General features: G+C 43.5%; 3 protein-coding genes across 3 annotated transcripts in view; 1 reads left to right on the top strand and 2 right to left on the bottom strand.

Moving 5' to 3' along the window:
- The window catches only part of T265_14879 (hypothetical protein), a gene marked incomplete at both ends in the record, with an annotated part of 5,152 nt that extends 2,441 nt beyond the window's left edge, over positions 1-2,711 (bottom strand). Inside the window, 2 exons of the mRNA XM_009175643.1 lie at positions 2,364-2,566; positions 2,600-2,711. Of these exons, the coding sequence (XP_009173907.1) occupies positions 2,364-2,566; positions 2,600-2,710 (314 nt within the window). The remainder of the gene's footprint in view (positions 1-2,363; positions 2,567-2,599) is intronic.
- The window catches only part of T265_09541 (hypothetical protein), a gene marked incomplete at both ends in the record, with an annotated part of 51,669 nt that continues 38,011 nt past the window's right edge, over positions 6-13,663 (top strand). The window contains 9 exons of the mRNA XM_009175641.1: positions 6-68; positions 3,337-3,585; positions 4,418-4,499; positions 4,613-4,711; positions 5,784-6,190; positions 6,372-6,581; positions 12,071-12,244; positions 12,669-12,997; positions 13,098-13,248. Coding sequence (XP_009173905.1) covers positions 6-68; positions 3,337-3,585; positions 4,418-4,499; positions 4,613-4,711; positions 5,784-6,190; positions 6,372-6,581; positions 12,071-12,244; positions 12,669-12,997; positions 13,098-13,248 — 1,764 coding nt within the window. The remainder of the gene's footprint in view (positions 69-3,336; positions 3,586-4,417; positions 4,500-4,612; positions 4,712-5,783; positions 6,191-6,371; positions 6,582-12,070; positions 12,245-12,668; positions 12,998-13,097; positions 13,249-13,663) is intronic.
- T265_09540 (hypothetical protein) lies at positions 6,798-6,980 on the bottom strand (the record flags this gene model as incomplete). The annotated part of the gene is made up of 1 exon (XM_009175642.1): positions 6,798-6,980. The coding sequence occupies one exon, from the start codon at positions 6,978-6,980 to the stop codon at positions 6,798-6,800; it is 183 nt and encodes a 60-aa protein (XP_009173906.1).

Here is a 13,663-nt window from a genome sequence, read left to right as displayed (position 1 = left end):
GGAAGATGCGTTACACATCTTTAACAGAGTTTGTCCGTCTGTCTGGTGGAACCAGGGTGATAGAAAAGGTGGGTCAATACACGAACTCGTTGCAGTTAGTGCGCGCTATTTACACTCATTTGATTGTTGTTTTTATCTTTACACACCCGTCCCCCGACCCAATATGTTATTTGTCGTTTGTTTCAAACATTTGTCGTTTTTCGAATGACTGCGCTTCAAATGTTCTAGTTCCCATATGGGATGTGCGTGTGTGCTCCGTTTCAGTACGACACCTAAAAAGGGACAAACTAAGGTATCTTAAAAGTTGCCTTGAATTTCGACTCTAAATCGGACGCATGTACACACCGCTAACTACTATTAACAACTATGTTTGGGGGGTGGGAGTACACAGTGCTATCGGAGCAGTCGGCGTCAACACTTGCAATGGAACAGCGACTGGTCGTCGTAAAGGTGCAGATATTGGCCCATTTACATTCACTTTCTGGTTGGTATCAACTGTTCCTACACAGTACAACTCCCAACAAAGACTGCCGATAATCCCATTCGAAAGTGGTGGTTCTAATTTGATGGATGCCAGTGGGGTTATGCAACTCTTTCCGATTAATTGATGAAAATGGAACACTTAGTTTTTGCGTTTTATTGATGAAACAATGCACCTAATTACTTGATCAGTCGCCATCCTTTCTTGGAGACTATTGCAAACGTATCCCAAAATGTTCATCGTTGGTTTCAGTGGACCGGTTGAAAATTCTAGCCTCTGTTGACTTATTTCCGCACCCGTCTACCAAAGAATACCGCGTTTACTACCTCAAACCATTGTTGGCGTGAAGTTCACGAAGAATAGGTCATGACTTGACAACCAGGAATGATGATGGCTACTTTAACGTTGAGTACTGCGGGATCTTCCTAAATGGGATCCTTGTGATCCTTCTTTGCGGTTATTGAGAACTGTACAGTACGCGGCACACAACCGATCTCACCGACGAGTTTGCCATCGCTTCCTAACTGGACTGCTTGGGTGAAGTTAATTTGTTGTTGTATTTTGATCCTGTATTCGGTGAAATTCACAAGGAACGCCGGATCTGTAGCAAAGAGCAGCCAGCTAATCCATGTTTAACCAACAACGTAGTGTGTTTCAGTAAAATGGACGGAGTAGTATCTACCAGTTTTCAGTTAGGGTGAGTACAGCTATTCGGCATGATGACGTTAGCCACCCCCACTGCACAGTGAAAGCTGAATCCCAACGTAGAGTCAGCTCTGTGGTGACCCCTCGAAGGCTCTTGTGGTTGAGGCAACAAATGAACGATCCGGAGCCTCACGATTCCCATTAAGATGGCTACTTTTGCTTTGCGTGGTCATTCCAGTCACCAGAGGCAGAGGCCCAGTGTGATAATTTGTGATAATTTGACTAAACGAGTTATCATCTTATCGTACTGTTGTATCTCTGATAGGAACTTCTTGTTTCTTGTCTAAACTATTTGCCCAGTCGTCAGTTAGCTATGCGTTCCAGAAGTCGAACGATGTAGATGGAAGATAGGGCTGTTGAAAACCCGGGGACCACGCCCAATGGGCAAGCTACGAGAAAATTGAGACCGGTAGTGGGATATCGGGAAGTTCACAGCAACCACACTAGTAATGAATTATGTCAAGGAAGTTTTACTTCGAAAGCTTGATTATCGTTCTATCTGAAACATGAGGCGGCTTTTTGGTTCACGATTATTGTCTTCGGAAGTACCAGTATCAGTATATAACCCCTCGTACATAAATTTGGTGTTGGAGCAGGAAATAGGGCTGATGAATTCCGAGAGGGGTGAAAGCGGTAGTGGGCTATCGTGGAGTTTTCAGCAACCCTCAGAACAGATGACGTATCATCTTTTTGATTCTCAAAGTTTACCGAATTTCTCCTGGCACATTCCTTTTTTGTCGGCACATTAATCAGTTTTGTATGCGTTCTGTGCGACATCACAAATAGGAATGCTGTGTCAATGAATCCCGCGGACAATATAGAAAGATATGCATTTTGGATCACGCACCGGTTCACCCTTTCTCGGTCGATCGCTGTTAAGCTCGGCTTGTACGCTTGATTGATCTTTTGCCTTCGCTTTTACTCCTGGAGCCTTGGAATTCTTAACTTGTCCTCTCAGGTGATTCTGTCCAATCACCCTATCCGCCAAAATTTTCAAGTAGGCACTCAGCATTTGTATGCACATGTATTTTAGTGGCGCTTTTGTAGGCCTGCTTGAAACGATGTCCGATCAGGTGCGCTTTGCGAAGTAAATTCATTGAAGGATTAGGGTAATCTCGTTGAACCAAGCAACCTGCACTTTTAAACCACAATATTTTTTGTGTATCATAACGCGCACTTCATTTGCTTCAGTTCATTCTTCAAATAATTCCAAAGCAGGTTACGATTTGCGTCAGTTGCCAGCACATCTAAGCGTTCAGCTGTAGCACCCTTCCGGTGCCTAGCTTCCATGCCACCCGAAGGAAGCACGAGGGCTGGGATACTGCCAAGTTGCCCAAGCCTAGACGGGGGAATCGAGTGGCGGAGGTCGGATTCGAACCACTTACCTTCCGGTCAGTAAATTCGCGCTCTAACCACTTGGGCCATCTCGCCCAGCACATCTAAGAAGATTAGGTTATCCTCAGGTTCAGGATTATAGAACGCGAAGGCATTTTGCCTAGTAATTTTGTAACGGTCAAAAATGGAACTGAAATATTCGGTAGGAATAAAAATAAGCACCAACTTTTCCCCCTCAAAGTTCTGTGCTGGAAATCATAGCACTAACTTCTGATTAGGACTTGAAAATGTCCGTACAGTGTAATACGTGAGCTTCGCACCGTAATGCCATTTGTTTGCCTAAGGAGAGTTCTTTCGAAGCAAGTGTTTAAGGTGTAGTCTTACAGGTCGTGAGGTCCTGGTTCGAAACCGGCCTTTGCGTCTCGACTGTCCCTGTCCAGCATACTTCGGAAAGACTTGTGTATGGTAGTATCGATTGCTTTTCACGATTTCCAAGTTAGCTAATACCACGGATGCTTTACACTTGCTGCACCATTTTCCATTAGTTGTTGGTAATTGCGAAAGTTTCAGGCATCCCACTTGTTACAGATGTCATTGTGATGGTCTTTTTAAGAAAATTTTCAGTCACTGTTATTAGATCCATAGTAGTTGGAACGTGGTGCTCCGTTGCTAAGCCACATTTGTACTATGAAATATTGGTACACGTTGAGGAGAACATACATGTTCGTTTTCCAAATCCAGCTGCTCGCCCATTATAAAATATATGACTGTGGTTTTCAGTACCAGGCTGTTACCAATGTTTGTTCTTCCTCCAGATCTTGATAGCCAATAATGGGATTGCGGCTGTCAAATGTATGCGATCTTTACGGAAATGGGCTTACGCAACATTTCTCGATTCAGAAGCGTTGGTATTTGTCTGCATGGCAACTCCAGAAGATGTTCAAGCGAACGCAGAATACATCAAAATGGCGAACAAGACGGTCATGGTCCCTGGTGGTTCCAATCCAAACAACTATGCCAACGTGGAATTGATCTTGCAAACGGCTGTGACTAATGAGGTTGACGTAAGTTTTTGTCCTTTTTATCTTGTCGTAAACCCTTCCTTGTTCACCCGCACCCTGGAACTGAGGTCTATTAGATTCACTATTATAGGATCCTCTAGCAACATGTCTAAACATTGTCAGTTGGGGTACTTATCGCCTATTGATCAGGTGTTAGTTGATCCGTTCGTCAAGCTTGGAAGTTGGCTTGCTAACGTTTGGAGACCAATCGCTAAGATCGGCGAAGTGATCAGCTGCCACCTATCAGCCGTCATTAACTGTTCTTTAGTTGGATGACGTATCCAGGGATCCAAGGATGGATTTATAGGCTTGACAATTGTATAGATGGTACATGGATTACTATATGTGTTGTGCACGTCCTTTTGTGCAGTTGTTTGGTGGTACATTGGTACCCCTCATCAGGCGGAATTTCGGCTTTAGTATACATCAGATTAAAAAGGAAGCAGGGTATGCCATATGTAATATGACGTTCTGATATAATGTGTAATATATAATATAATATACCGTTTGATACTTCTCCTGCCAGTGATGGTCGTGAAAGGAGTGAACTATTTCATTCTTGCACCTATTGTCGTAGAAGTACTTGTTGGTATTCGTGATGCGGTAAATCCGGACTTTTCAATGAGGTGGATCGGCCTTAATTTGGTGCAAAATTTGTAAACCCTCACTTTGGATTCTGCACTGTGCCTTTTCGGTTCCTGTGCAACCTTGTAATGGTAAATGTAAGGTTGGTGACACTCAGACAGATGCAACATTATGGCTTCACTTTAGCGGTACATATCCATTTCATTTGCCCTTTTTTCATACCGAACCCAATTTTCCTGTTCCATTCCAGGCAGTTTGGGCTGGATGGGGCCACGCATCAGAAAATCCCCAACTACCTGAAGTTCTGTCCAAACATAACATAGCGTTTCTTGGTAGGTTTGCAAATTTATGCATACCTTTGCACTGTCACCTGGAAAAACCCCTCCCCTCATTAAATTGCCAGGATTGGCCTATGTTATTCTGTTGTCCATAACTCCCGCTTCAGGACCCTCACATTATGCGATGTGGGCGCTCGGTGATAAAGTCGCATCCACAATACTGGCACAAAGCGCGGACGTTCCAACGCTTCCTTGGAGCGGTTCAAGTAAGACGTTCCTTTTAGTTCACCTTGGGCAAGCAGCTTTTATTGTACTCTTATGAAATCGAGTAGTATTTAACCCATTTACAGCTCAAAATAAGAAAGTATTCCTCAGGTAGAATTGTCACTGCTCCTTCTAGTTGTGGAGAAATGCTCCATTGCTAAGGAGAACTGTAGCCGAAGTACGTAGACGATCCGCCTTTTTAAAGATACGTATCCAATTACCTCACTGGGCTACCTCAGTGTGTCATAAGGTTCCAGGTTGGTTACAGCACTTGATTTGCAGAATTTAAGCACATGTAGCTTGACAGATGCTCTATATGACGGATGGGCTTGTTCTAAGAGTCTCATCGTCCGGTTTATCTGAGTTTTCCATTCAATCCCTACATTATGTAAAGACGTGGGACTAAAACAGTTATTTGCAGCAAACATAAGTTTCTCTGGTATAATTACATACCACGATCAATTCTGGCATATTACTCTTTGAAAGTCAGCAAAATTTAACTCTTTTTAATGCCTACATATGCAAAACCGCTAAGGAGGCGACCATTTGCATACTGTTTATAAGCGGTGCTGGGTCACTGCAGGTACTTCGATTTTATGAATATTATCCCAACTGAAACGTGAGATGGTTTTTATTCAGCATATGTAGTCGAATAATTTCACAAACAAGGGATTCCATTTAGGTTCGTTATAGTCTCCCATTATCACCAACGTATTGTGCAAACGAGTGGTTATTGCCACAACTACCTAATAATTTTTGAATTCTGTCAGTTAGCATGCTGTCTACGAAGATTGAGAATGAGAAAGGGTTAGGTTGTTCCTTGATTCCATTCTCCCCCACCAGAGTTTAGAACGTCACCCAGATTAGCAGCAAGCAGCAATCATGATTTCTTGAGATATAAATACAATTTTTTCCCGACTTGCTGGTTCATCTAATTTCAGCTTAGTTGTTTGGGACGTAGAAATTACTCGTTTTTGATTACCCGCCGAGTTATGAGTCAACCGCTGTTCTCCTTTCCACAGAAATGAAGTAAACTGTGACATATTTGGACTATTTTTAACATTTTGTCCCCAGATCTCCGTGTCCCTCTGACTCCCAGACAATCTCCTCAGTCGTCGGCTTTGTTAACGGAGCTCTCATTACCCAACGAGAAGTCGCCCCTTCCGTTGAAAACCCGTGTGACTTATACTGACGGTCGTATAGGCCAAACTACGGAACCCTGTTTTTACTTGGGTCAACCTCCCCACACTCACACCCTACCGACTCATTCGCACACGAATGTGACGCCATTGTTGGTCACTCCAACGAGTCTGTTATCAGAAGATCTCTACAGCAGAGCCTGCGTCTCCGATGTGGCCGGATGTCAAGCATGTGCGGAATTAATCGGCTATCCTGTCATGATCAAGGCGGCTGAGGGTGGCGGTGGAAAGGGTATCCGGAAGGCATCAACTGCCGCTGAGGTTGTTCGTTTCTTCCCTCAGGTTTGTCACGTGTTCAGTTCATTCATGTGATAGGTTGCCATCTTTGATGCGTAACTAGTGATTTCTTGTAGCCCAACTTTGCTTTTGCGGCTTCAGCTACCATTCATCTACATTTCCTCCCTTACTCGTGTTGAATCCCACTTCACCTCATTTCTCTCTTCCAATGATATCCCCACCCTAGGTTCAAAGTGAAGTTCCAGGTTCGCCTATTTTTGTGATGAAGTGTGCACAGCGGTCACGTCACCTTGAGGTTCAACTACTGGCTGATCAATATGGGCAAGCCATAAGTCTGTTTGGTCGTGATTGTTCGGTACAAAGGCGACATCAAAAAATAATCGAGGAGGCTCCGATCGTGGTCGCTCCCAAAGAGGCTATCGAGGCTATGGAACGAGTAAGTTGTATCATACAATTTTGGTTGCTGTCAAATTTCTTTCCTTGCACTGTCCGGGACATGTCAGTTTAGACTAACATTTGCCAGGTCTTGTAAGCAAATTTACAATGTTGCCAGCGATGTCCGGTTCATTGTGGATAGGAAGAAGCTCGTTTATGATTGGAAATATTCCTACCACTTACGGACGCCTCATTCAAGCCACATCCTGAATCGCTTTCACCCTGTTTTTGGAGCATTTTCCCTATAATGTGGATTGTGTAATGTTTTAACGACTGCCATAAAAATGGCTGATTGTTTCAGTTTCTCAGGAGTAGGACCGTTTTCTTCCAGGTCTTCCAGGTCACCACCAACTGAGATGCCACTGTCGTCCTGTTTTGGTTTGGTGGCGCAGCATAGCATTTTAACAGAATTTTATACCCAGAGGGTCTTTTGTGATTAGGTACACCTCCAATTGTTGAATGACCACGCAAGCGGTACAGAACAAAAGGTTTTTGAGGCGGTTGGCTGTCGAACCCCTGCTTTCCCATTTAAGATACCAACAAGCGGACTGCCCTTTCCTTCTTAATTTCATGTTCATATTTCTGACACTAAGGTCTCAGGTAGTGATTCCTGGTGTGATACTGCATTATTGTATGATCGGCACCAACAGAACAAATCACAATTGCTACGAGATTGGAGGGAAACCCCTGTCAGTTCCCGACATCCGTTTCCGACAGCCGATGGAGAGCGATTGTGAATGTTTATCTTGTCTGGACCTGTTCACATATCACAACGCTTCGGGCGACCAAATCCGATTAGATTGTTAGCAGTTAGTTGATGTGAAGCTTTCCGAAATTAATCTGCTTAGACACGGTAGCGTTGAAATGGGAAAATTCTAGGGAACTGTAATGGCCGGGAGACCCCTAAGCCGATGTGAGCGACTGCACTGCACCTATCGCGTATGCCAGAGGTAAAAGACGCATCTGTTTGCAGGGTATCAGTTTCCGGTTACGTACTTACATAATAGTGGAAAATGTGACAAGGGGCATGAAAATTCCTTCTAGATGCCAACATTCCTTCAGCGTAATCTCTCTCTAGCTATTTAGCTGTCGATGGGCTTATCTTGTGGTTAGACCGTCGAAAGGAGATTCTGTGTATTCAAATCGCTATTGAGGTCACTTATTATTCTTCATTTTTCCAATTCCAGTTCACCTTGGAACATTCATATTTTCTTAACTTATCTCTCAAGAAAGCTGTTCACTGGGTTCCTGTTTTTTTTACTGAGTTTGCACAAAACTAAAACTTCATGGTGCATGCCGAGTTTGCGAACACCAATGAGACCGATTCGAAAATGGGACAATACTCAGAAATTGCCGTGGTTTAGATATTTTTTACTGTCCATCAATGGACGGCTGGGTTCTTGCGTACTTCTTAATAAAGTATGCATAAGTTTTATATAATCCACTAACACATTTACCATCCTCCACTTCTGTCTTTGTGCAATATCGAAGGGCCCGTTTCGGCTCTGTACATTCCGACTGTCTTTCCTCGTCATCGCATGTTTTGCTTGCGTAGGAACCCAGAAAACGTACTGGAAACTCCTGGTTGACAAGTACAACTTGCTTTGTATTTGAGTTAGTTCCCTGTTATTTACGGTCCCTAGCTACATCCACCTCGCATTTCCTTATAAGGTTTGCGATAAGCTACTTTTATGTCGTCGGTGACCTACATCGAGTGGCTTGTCGAAGTATTATTTACCAAACCTACTTGTCGATTATATTTTGTCGCCAATTCCGGCATCGCTCTCGGTATAGATGACATCACGAATGATTGCGAAGAAACACGTCTGGCCATTCGATTGACTTAACTGAACTGATTTTTGCCTCAGTTATCGAGAGTACAAATCACGAAAGATTGCTGATCACGATAAAACACCAGTTGGATCCGTGAGCATTGGCCACGTCAAATTCGGTTCAGAAGCGAATGTTCATCGAAAGTTGACCTGATAGGGGTTTTCAGTCTCTGAGCCCCCAAATTCACACAGTATACGGTCACGCTGTTCGACTTAGTATGTGACTGCATAGCTGGATCAAGTTTTTAAGTCAGGCAACCGACCATTGGGAATAGCCAGTCGTTCAAACTGATTGTCTTCACTCTCAGTACTTCTCCTGCGTTACCTTCTGTAACGACTCCTTGTGTGGATGTTGTTTTCGCAAGACATGAACCGACCTATGGTTGTTCCCAAAATGAAGTTCCTCCGAATTATTACCATCTCTAGTCTCACCAGATTAGGTTTATAAAAATTTATTAGGGGATATTTTCATAAAACGTATTTTCATAATTGTTTTGATCGTCTTCTGTCTCCATACGTACACGAATTTTATTGACCATAAGTCAGGGTGAACACATCGGGAGTTGGTTGACTTATACTACATAGGCAACAAAAAACACAGCATTAGAAAAACAGAGCTGATTACATGGCAGATTAGAGGGGTCTCGTAGACCAGTCACAGTGAGGCGGTTCTGGCACGACATCGTTAGTCATGCTTCAGCGGAGAGAGAAGGATGTGTTACGAGGTGGGTCGTTGAAGTAAGAAAGATGGAGGGTCGTAGTAGTACTGATTTTTCAGTATATAAGTCACTTACGCAATCCATTCAAGCCATTCACGGGAGCTAAGTAACCGAGAGCTTAAGCAGATCTTTAAAAAAACACGTGTTTGAACGGATTTCCAAGAAATACTATGCGTCAGTGAGCTTTGGACGTGTAGTTTTGAATACCAGCCGATTTTTAGTCCATCTCGGTTTTACATCCCTCACTGACCCAGTTATTTGTTACCATTTCCGGTAAATGGATCTGCCTGAGCTCTGCTTTCGATGACCCGCATGCTATCAAATCAAGAAACCACGGCTCCATTGTCAGCTCTGTTAAACCTAACTACTGTGCTTGTCACGCTTACTGTGCATGCAGTAATGTTTGGTCGTTCTCTGGCACAAATTCTTACCTTCTGTCTACTGATGGCGTGATTGCATGCGTTCGCATGTACCTAACAGTGGTACGACGGCTGGTCTTTAGTGCACTTGTGCTCGTTGCTGTATGCCTGTCCGCTCATGTTTCCTTTGTGGATATACACCGAGCGTTCGCACCGAGAGCGCACACTGTCATGGCGGTCTCGTCACATTGGGTGAACAGTTTTATGCGTAGCATACATAGTTGTTCCGTTCCCTTCAGCTTGCCCCAGTAGACTGGACTCACCCTAGTGTACCGTCTTCCGTAGTTTGCAAGTTCGCGACAGGTGTCAGCTATTTTCGTCTCCGTCCTCATCACAAAGAAGCTGTCGCAGCGTCCATCTCAAAATGTCCCAAGTGGTGACTACTCAGGCTGTTTGTCAGTAACGGAATAGGTTGGCTGTGACGCGAATACTGCTTAGAATGACTTACATTTTCATTACATCTAAATTTCCCATTGAACTGGAAGTTTTATTACGCTTGCTCACCATCCGATCGCGTCGATTGTCAGCGAACATTCGTATCACATAAAGTCTGCTAGCATTCCCACCTTGAGTTGCTGTGTTCTGGAGATACTGGCACGCAGTTAGCCGTGCAGATAAATATTTCAGTTCAGTTACAGTTTCGTGTGCAACCCAAGCGGGCAGGTGTACAGTTAGACCGATCGTCACATCAACATGTCAGTACCTCTTATTCAACAGACCCAAAACCGATTGCTTAGAAAGAAATTTCGGTCATCCCCTTTTACTTTCCTACCCACATTGAGTGAGGTGATTCGCTGTTTGTGAGGCCCTGGTCACTTCAGCCATCTTTTGCTCTGTTTCCAAGATATCTGCTAATTTTTTGCGTTAGTACTAACACGATTACTAATCTATATCCTAGTCAAACCTATAGTTAGCCATATTTAGATATGCCTGTTGAGTACGTCACTCAGCCCTGTCTTATTTCTGTTTGCCAACACTCTATCACAGTGTCCTATGCCTTCGGTTTGCAAACGTCTATGTTTCCCTAGCTTCACAAAAGTGGAAAGCGCTACAGAGCCAGCGGACTCTATGTTTGTAAATGGTAGATAGGTCTGTCACGACATTTAAAATCTGTGGTTGTGTATGTGGTCTTTTTACCAGTAGCGACAGAGGTTTGCTCTAATTGTTCTACCCAGCCGTATGTGCAACCCACACGGACCTCACACAGATGTACACGCGGGCACTCCTGGTATTGGCATGCATCTAGGTCTCAGAGATTTGGTAGGATTTTCGTCGATTTTTGAGCTTTAATTCCATACTCTTCAATTTGAATTAGTGCTGATGAAATTTTGTCTCCGTCGTTATTGTCAATAATTGATCCTGTTAGATTGAGAAATGGCATCCTAGAGACTACTTTGGGGGATAATGGATACCGATGTCTTGTTACTACCTTAGGCGTTCACAATTTTTCGAAAACAGGAACTTCACTCCACTGTTTCCAGTCATCTTGTGTAGTACAATGAGAGTGAGTGGTCAGTGGTGTCAAGTAGAGAACAAAGTCGGTTGGTCATAGGGTTATTGGCATTATAAAGAAAAAATATTATCCTTACAAAGCTTGATTGCGCGAAAATCAGTTCCTGAGTTATTATTAGGCAAATGTAGCAGGAATTGATAAATTGTGGAACTGGTAAGTGGATGTTTGTTCCACCTTTTCCATTCACGTTATCGCGCGTCTAGGATCCATCCATCGCTGGTCATCTGGGCCTCGTCGACAACGATTTCAGCCCTAGCTCAGTATTTCTTTTAATTAGGAAATGCTTGAGTTGGTCGTATTGGACAACAGGAGACAAATGCTCCATAGTCGCTAACTTTGACGTTGGCAAAACCCATCTGTGCACGGAACGTTTCGACAACAGAACTCAGGAGCTTCTTGCACCAGAATGAAATAAAGTTGAGTTGGCACCAGAAGTAACATTCAACCAAGTGACAGCTCCGTCGATGGTATTTAACAGTTTCTGTTCATCGACCGGTCAGATATTCAGCACAGGTGTCGCCCACAAAGTCAACAGTATATTCACTTGTGCAGAAAAGTTGGATAAGTTTCCTTCTCCATTTAAGTAAATATCGCGCTGTCTCATACACATCATTAAAGTCGTATTCATTAGTTTCCCTTTCCTAATGTAAATCGAGGAGGTGAGCAGGGATTTCCTAACTATGAGGTTGAAGCTTGAGCCTACCAATAGATTACGCTCCCTGTTCTTAAAACTCGCGTTCTTCGGAAGAGCACCGTATTTCAGTTCTACTGTATTTAGGTAGCATCATGTTCACTCTAAGTTATCTCCAGACTGTTTAACCAGTGCTCTTTGAACCCCAAACGTTGTTTGTACAAACATTGTATACGCCACTCGAGACAACCTCAGACCCTCGATCTTGTGTAAATTTTGAATTTACTCAGTTTTGTTTGACTGCTCCACGATGTTTTGGTACTATACTCAAAGTTTTCTCATACGTCCTCTTCGCTTACTTACAAATTTCTTACAGGCTGCTGTTAGGCTTGCCAAGCTGGTAGGCTACGTGAGCGCGGGAACAGTTGAGTACTTGTACGATTCTGATTCAAACCAGTTCTTTTTCCTGGAACTCAACCCACGGCTCCAGGTTGAACATCCGTGTACGGAAGTGGTTGCTGAGGTCAATCTTCCTGCATGCCAACTTCAGGTTTGTTTTATTTTTATGTTAGATCTATGTACAACAATGAGGAAAAGTGGCAACACTTAGCAGTCTTACATGTTAGAGAATATGCAGTGCTCTCAGGAACTCTATACATGTGGTTCCCCACATCTTTGCCTTGCTGGCTTATGACGCGCTTCCTTTATTGTTCCCAGCATATTCCTCTGTGCGTGAGGTCACTCAGCATCTACCTTGATTTCAAATGAAATTATTCCGTATATTTTGTTTTGATGTCATTTGAAATACCTCAGTTCAATGATGTAGATACCAGAAATACTCATCAGTTCCTGTAATATTACTATTTCTGAAATGTCATTTGCTCTTGGTCTGTCAGCTCGTTTGTCCTCCCGTAGCTGACGTCTTTGATTAACCTTATCAGTTCCATTTTCCTTTCAAATACCCCTCTTAACAGATTGCTATGGGGATTCCCTTACGTCAGATTAAAGATATACGTGAATTGTACCGTTTGCCAGTCAATTCTGATGAGCCTGTTTGCTTCGAACATATTGAGCATTTGCGACGCCCACCGAGCTGTCATGTGATTGCCGCCCGTATCACCAGCGAAGATCCGGACGAGGGTTTCAAGCCTCGACCAGGTGATGTACAGGAGTTAAATTTCAAGAGTAGCCAGTCTGTTTGGGGCTATTTCAGTGTGGGAAGCGCTGGCGGAATCCATGAATTCGCTGATTCCCAGTTTGGGCATTGTTTTTCGGCTGCCGAAAGTCGTGAACAAGCCAGAGAGTGAGCACTTCATTGTTCGTATGCATGATCAATTTGGTTTTTATTCGTATGATTTTGAAATACTTCTTTGGTGAAATCGACTGTTCTTTTTCGTCCGTAGGAATCTGGTGCTTGCGCTTAAAGAATTGTCAATTCGTGGGGACTTCCGTACTACTGTGGAATACTTGATCAAAGTGATGGAATCCGAGGAGTTCATGAACCACGAAATCGATACTGATTGGCTGGACTTCCGGATTGCAAAGAAAGATCAAGTAAGGATTGGAGTTTTTGTTATTATCACGTGAATTGCCGTGAGTTTTGTTGCTTATCCTGTTGGAAGTACTTTCGTGGTGCTCAGTCATCAACGAATATTGCTTCCGTACATTTTTATGTTCACAGGAGGGTTGTTTTACAACTGGCATTTCACATTCGGGCAAGGCCAAACTTTTCAGTTGCGTCCTTCACTCACTGTCATGCTGACACAAAGAGAACACTAGAGCTGGGTTATGATCAACCTGCCCAAGCTTGACAAGATCACTGGAAAATATGTAGACTGATTCGTATTGCGGGCCAACTGTAGCTGCTCCTACTACTTCTCGAACTCATCTAAACAACTCTATGCAGGATATGAACACAACTGGATGGGAGAGTGAATCGATAACCGAGCTCTTGGTTTTTCTGAGTTTG

This window comes from Opisthorchis viverrini (genome assembly GCF_000715545.1).
Source record: "Opisthorchis viverrini unplaced genomic scaffold opera_v5_283, whole genome shotgun sequence".
Lineage (NCBI taxonomy): Eukaryota > Metazoa > Platyhelminthes > Trematoda > Opisthorchiida > Opisthorchiidae > Opisthorchis > Opisthorchis viverrini.
Note: the sequence above shows the minus strand (reverse complement) of the source record. Positions and strands in the feature narration are given on the sequence as shown.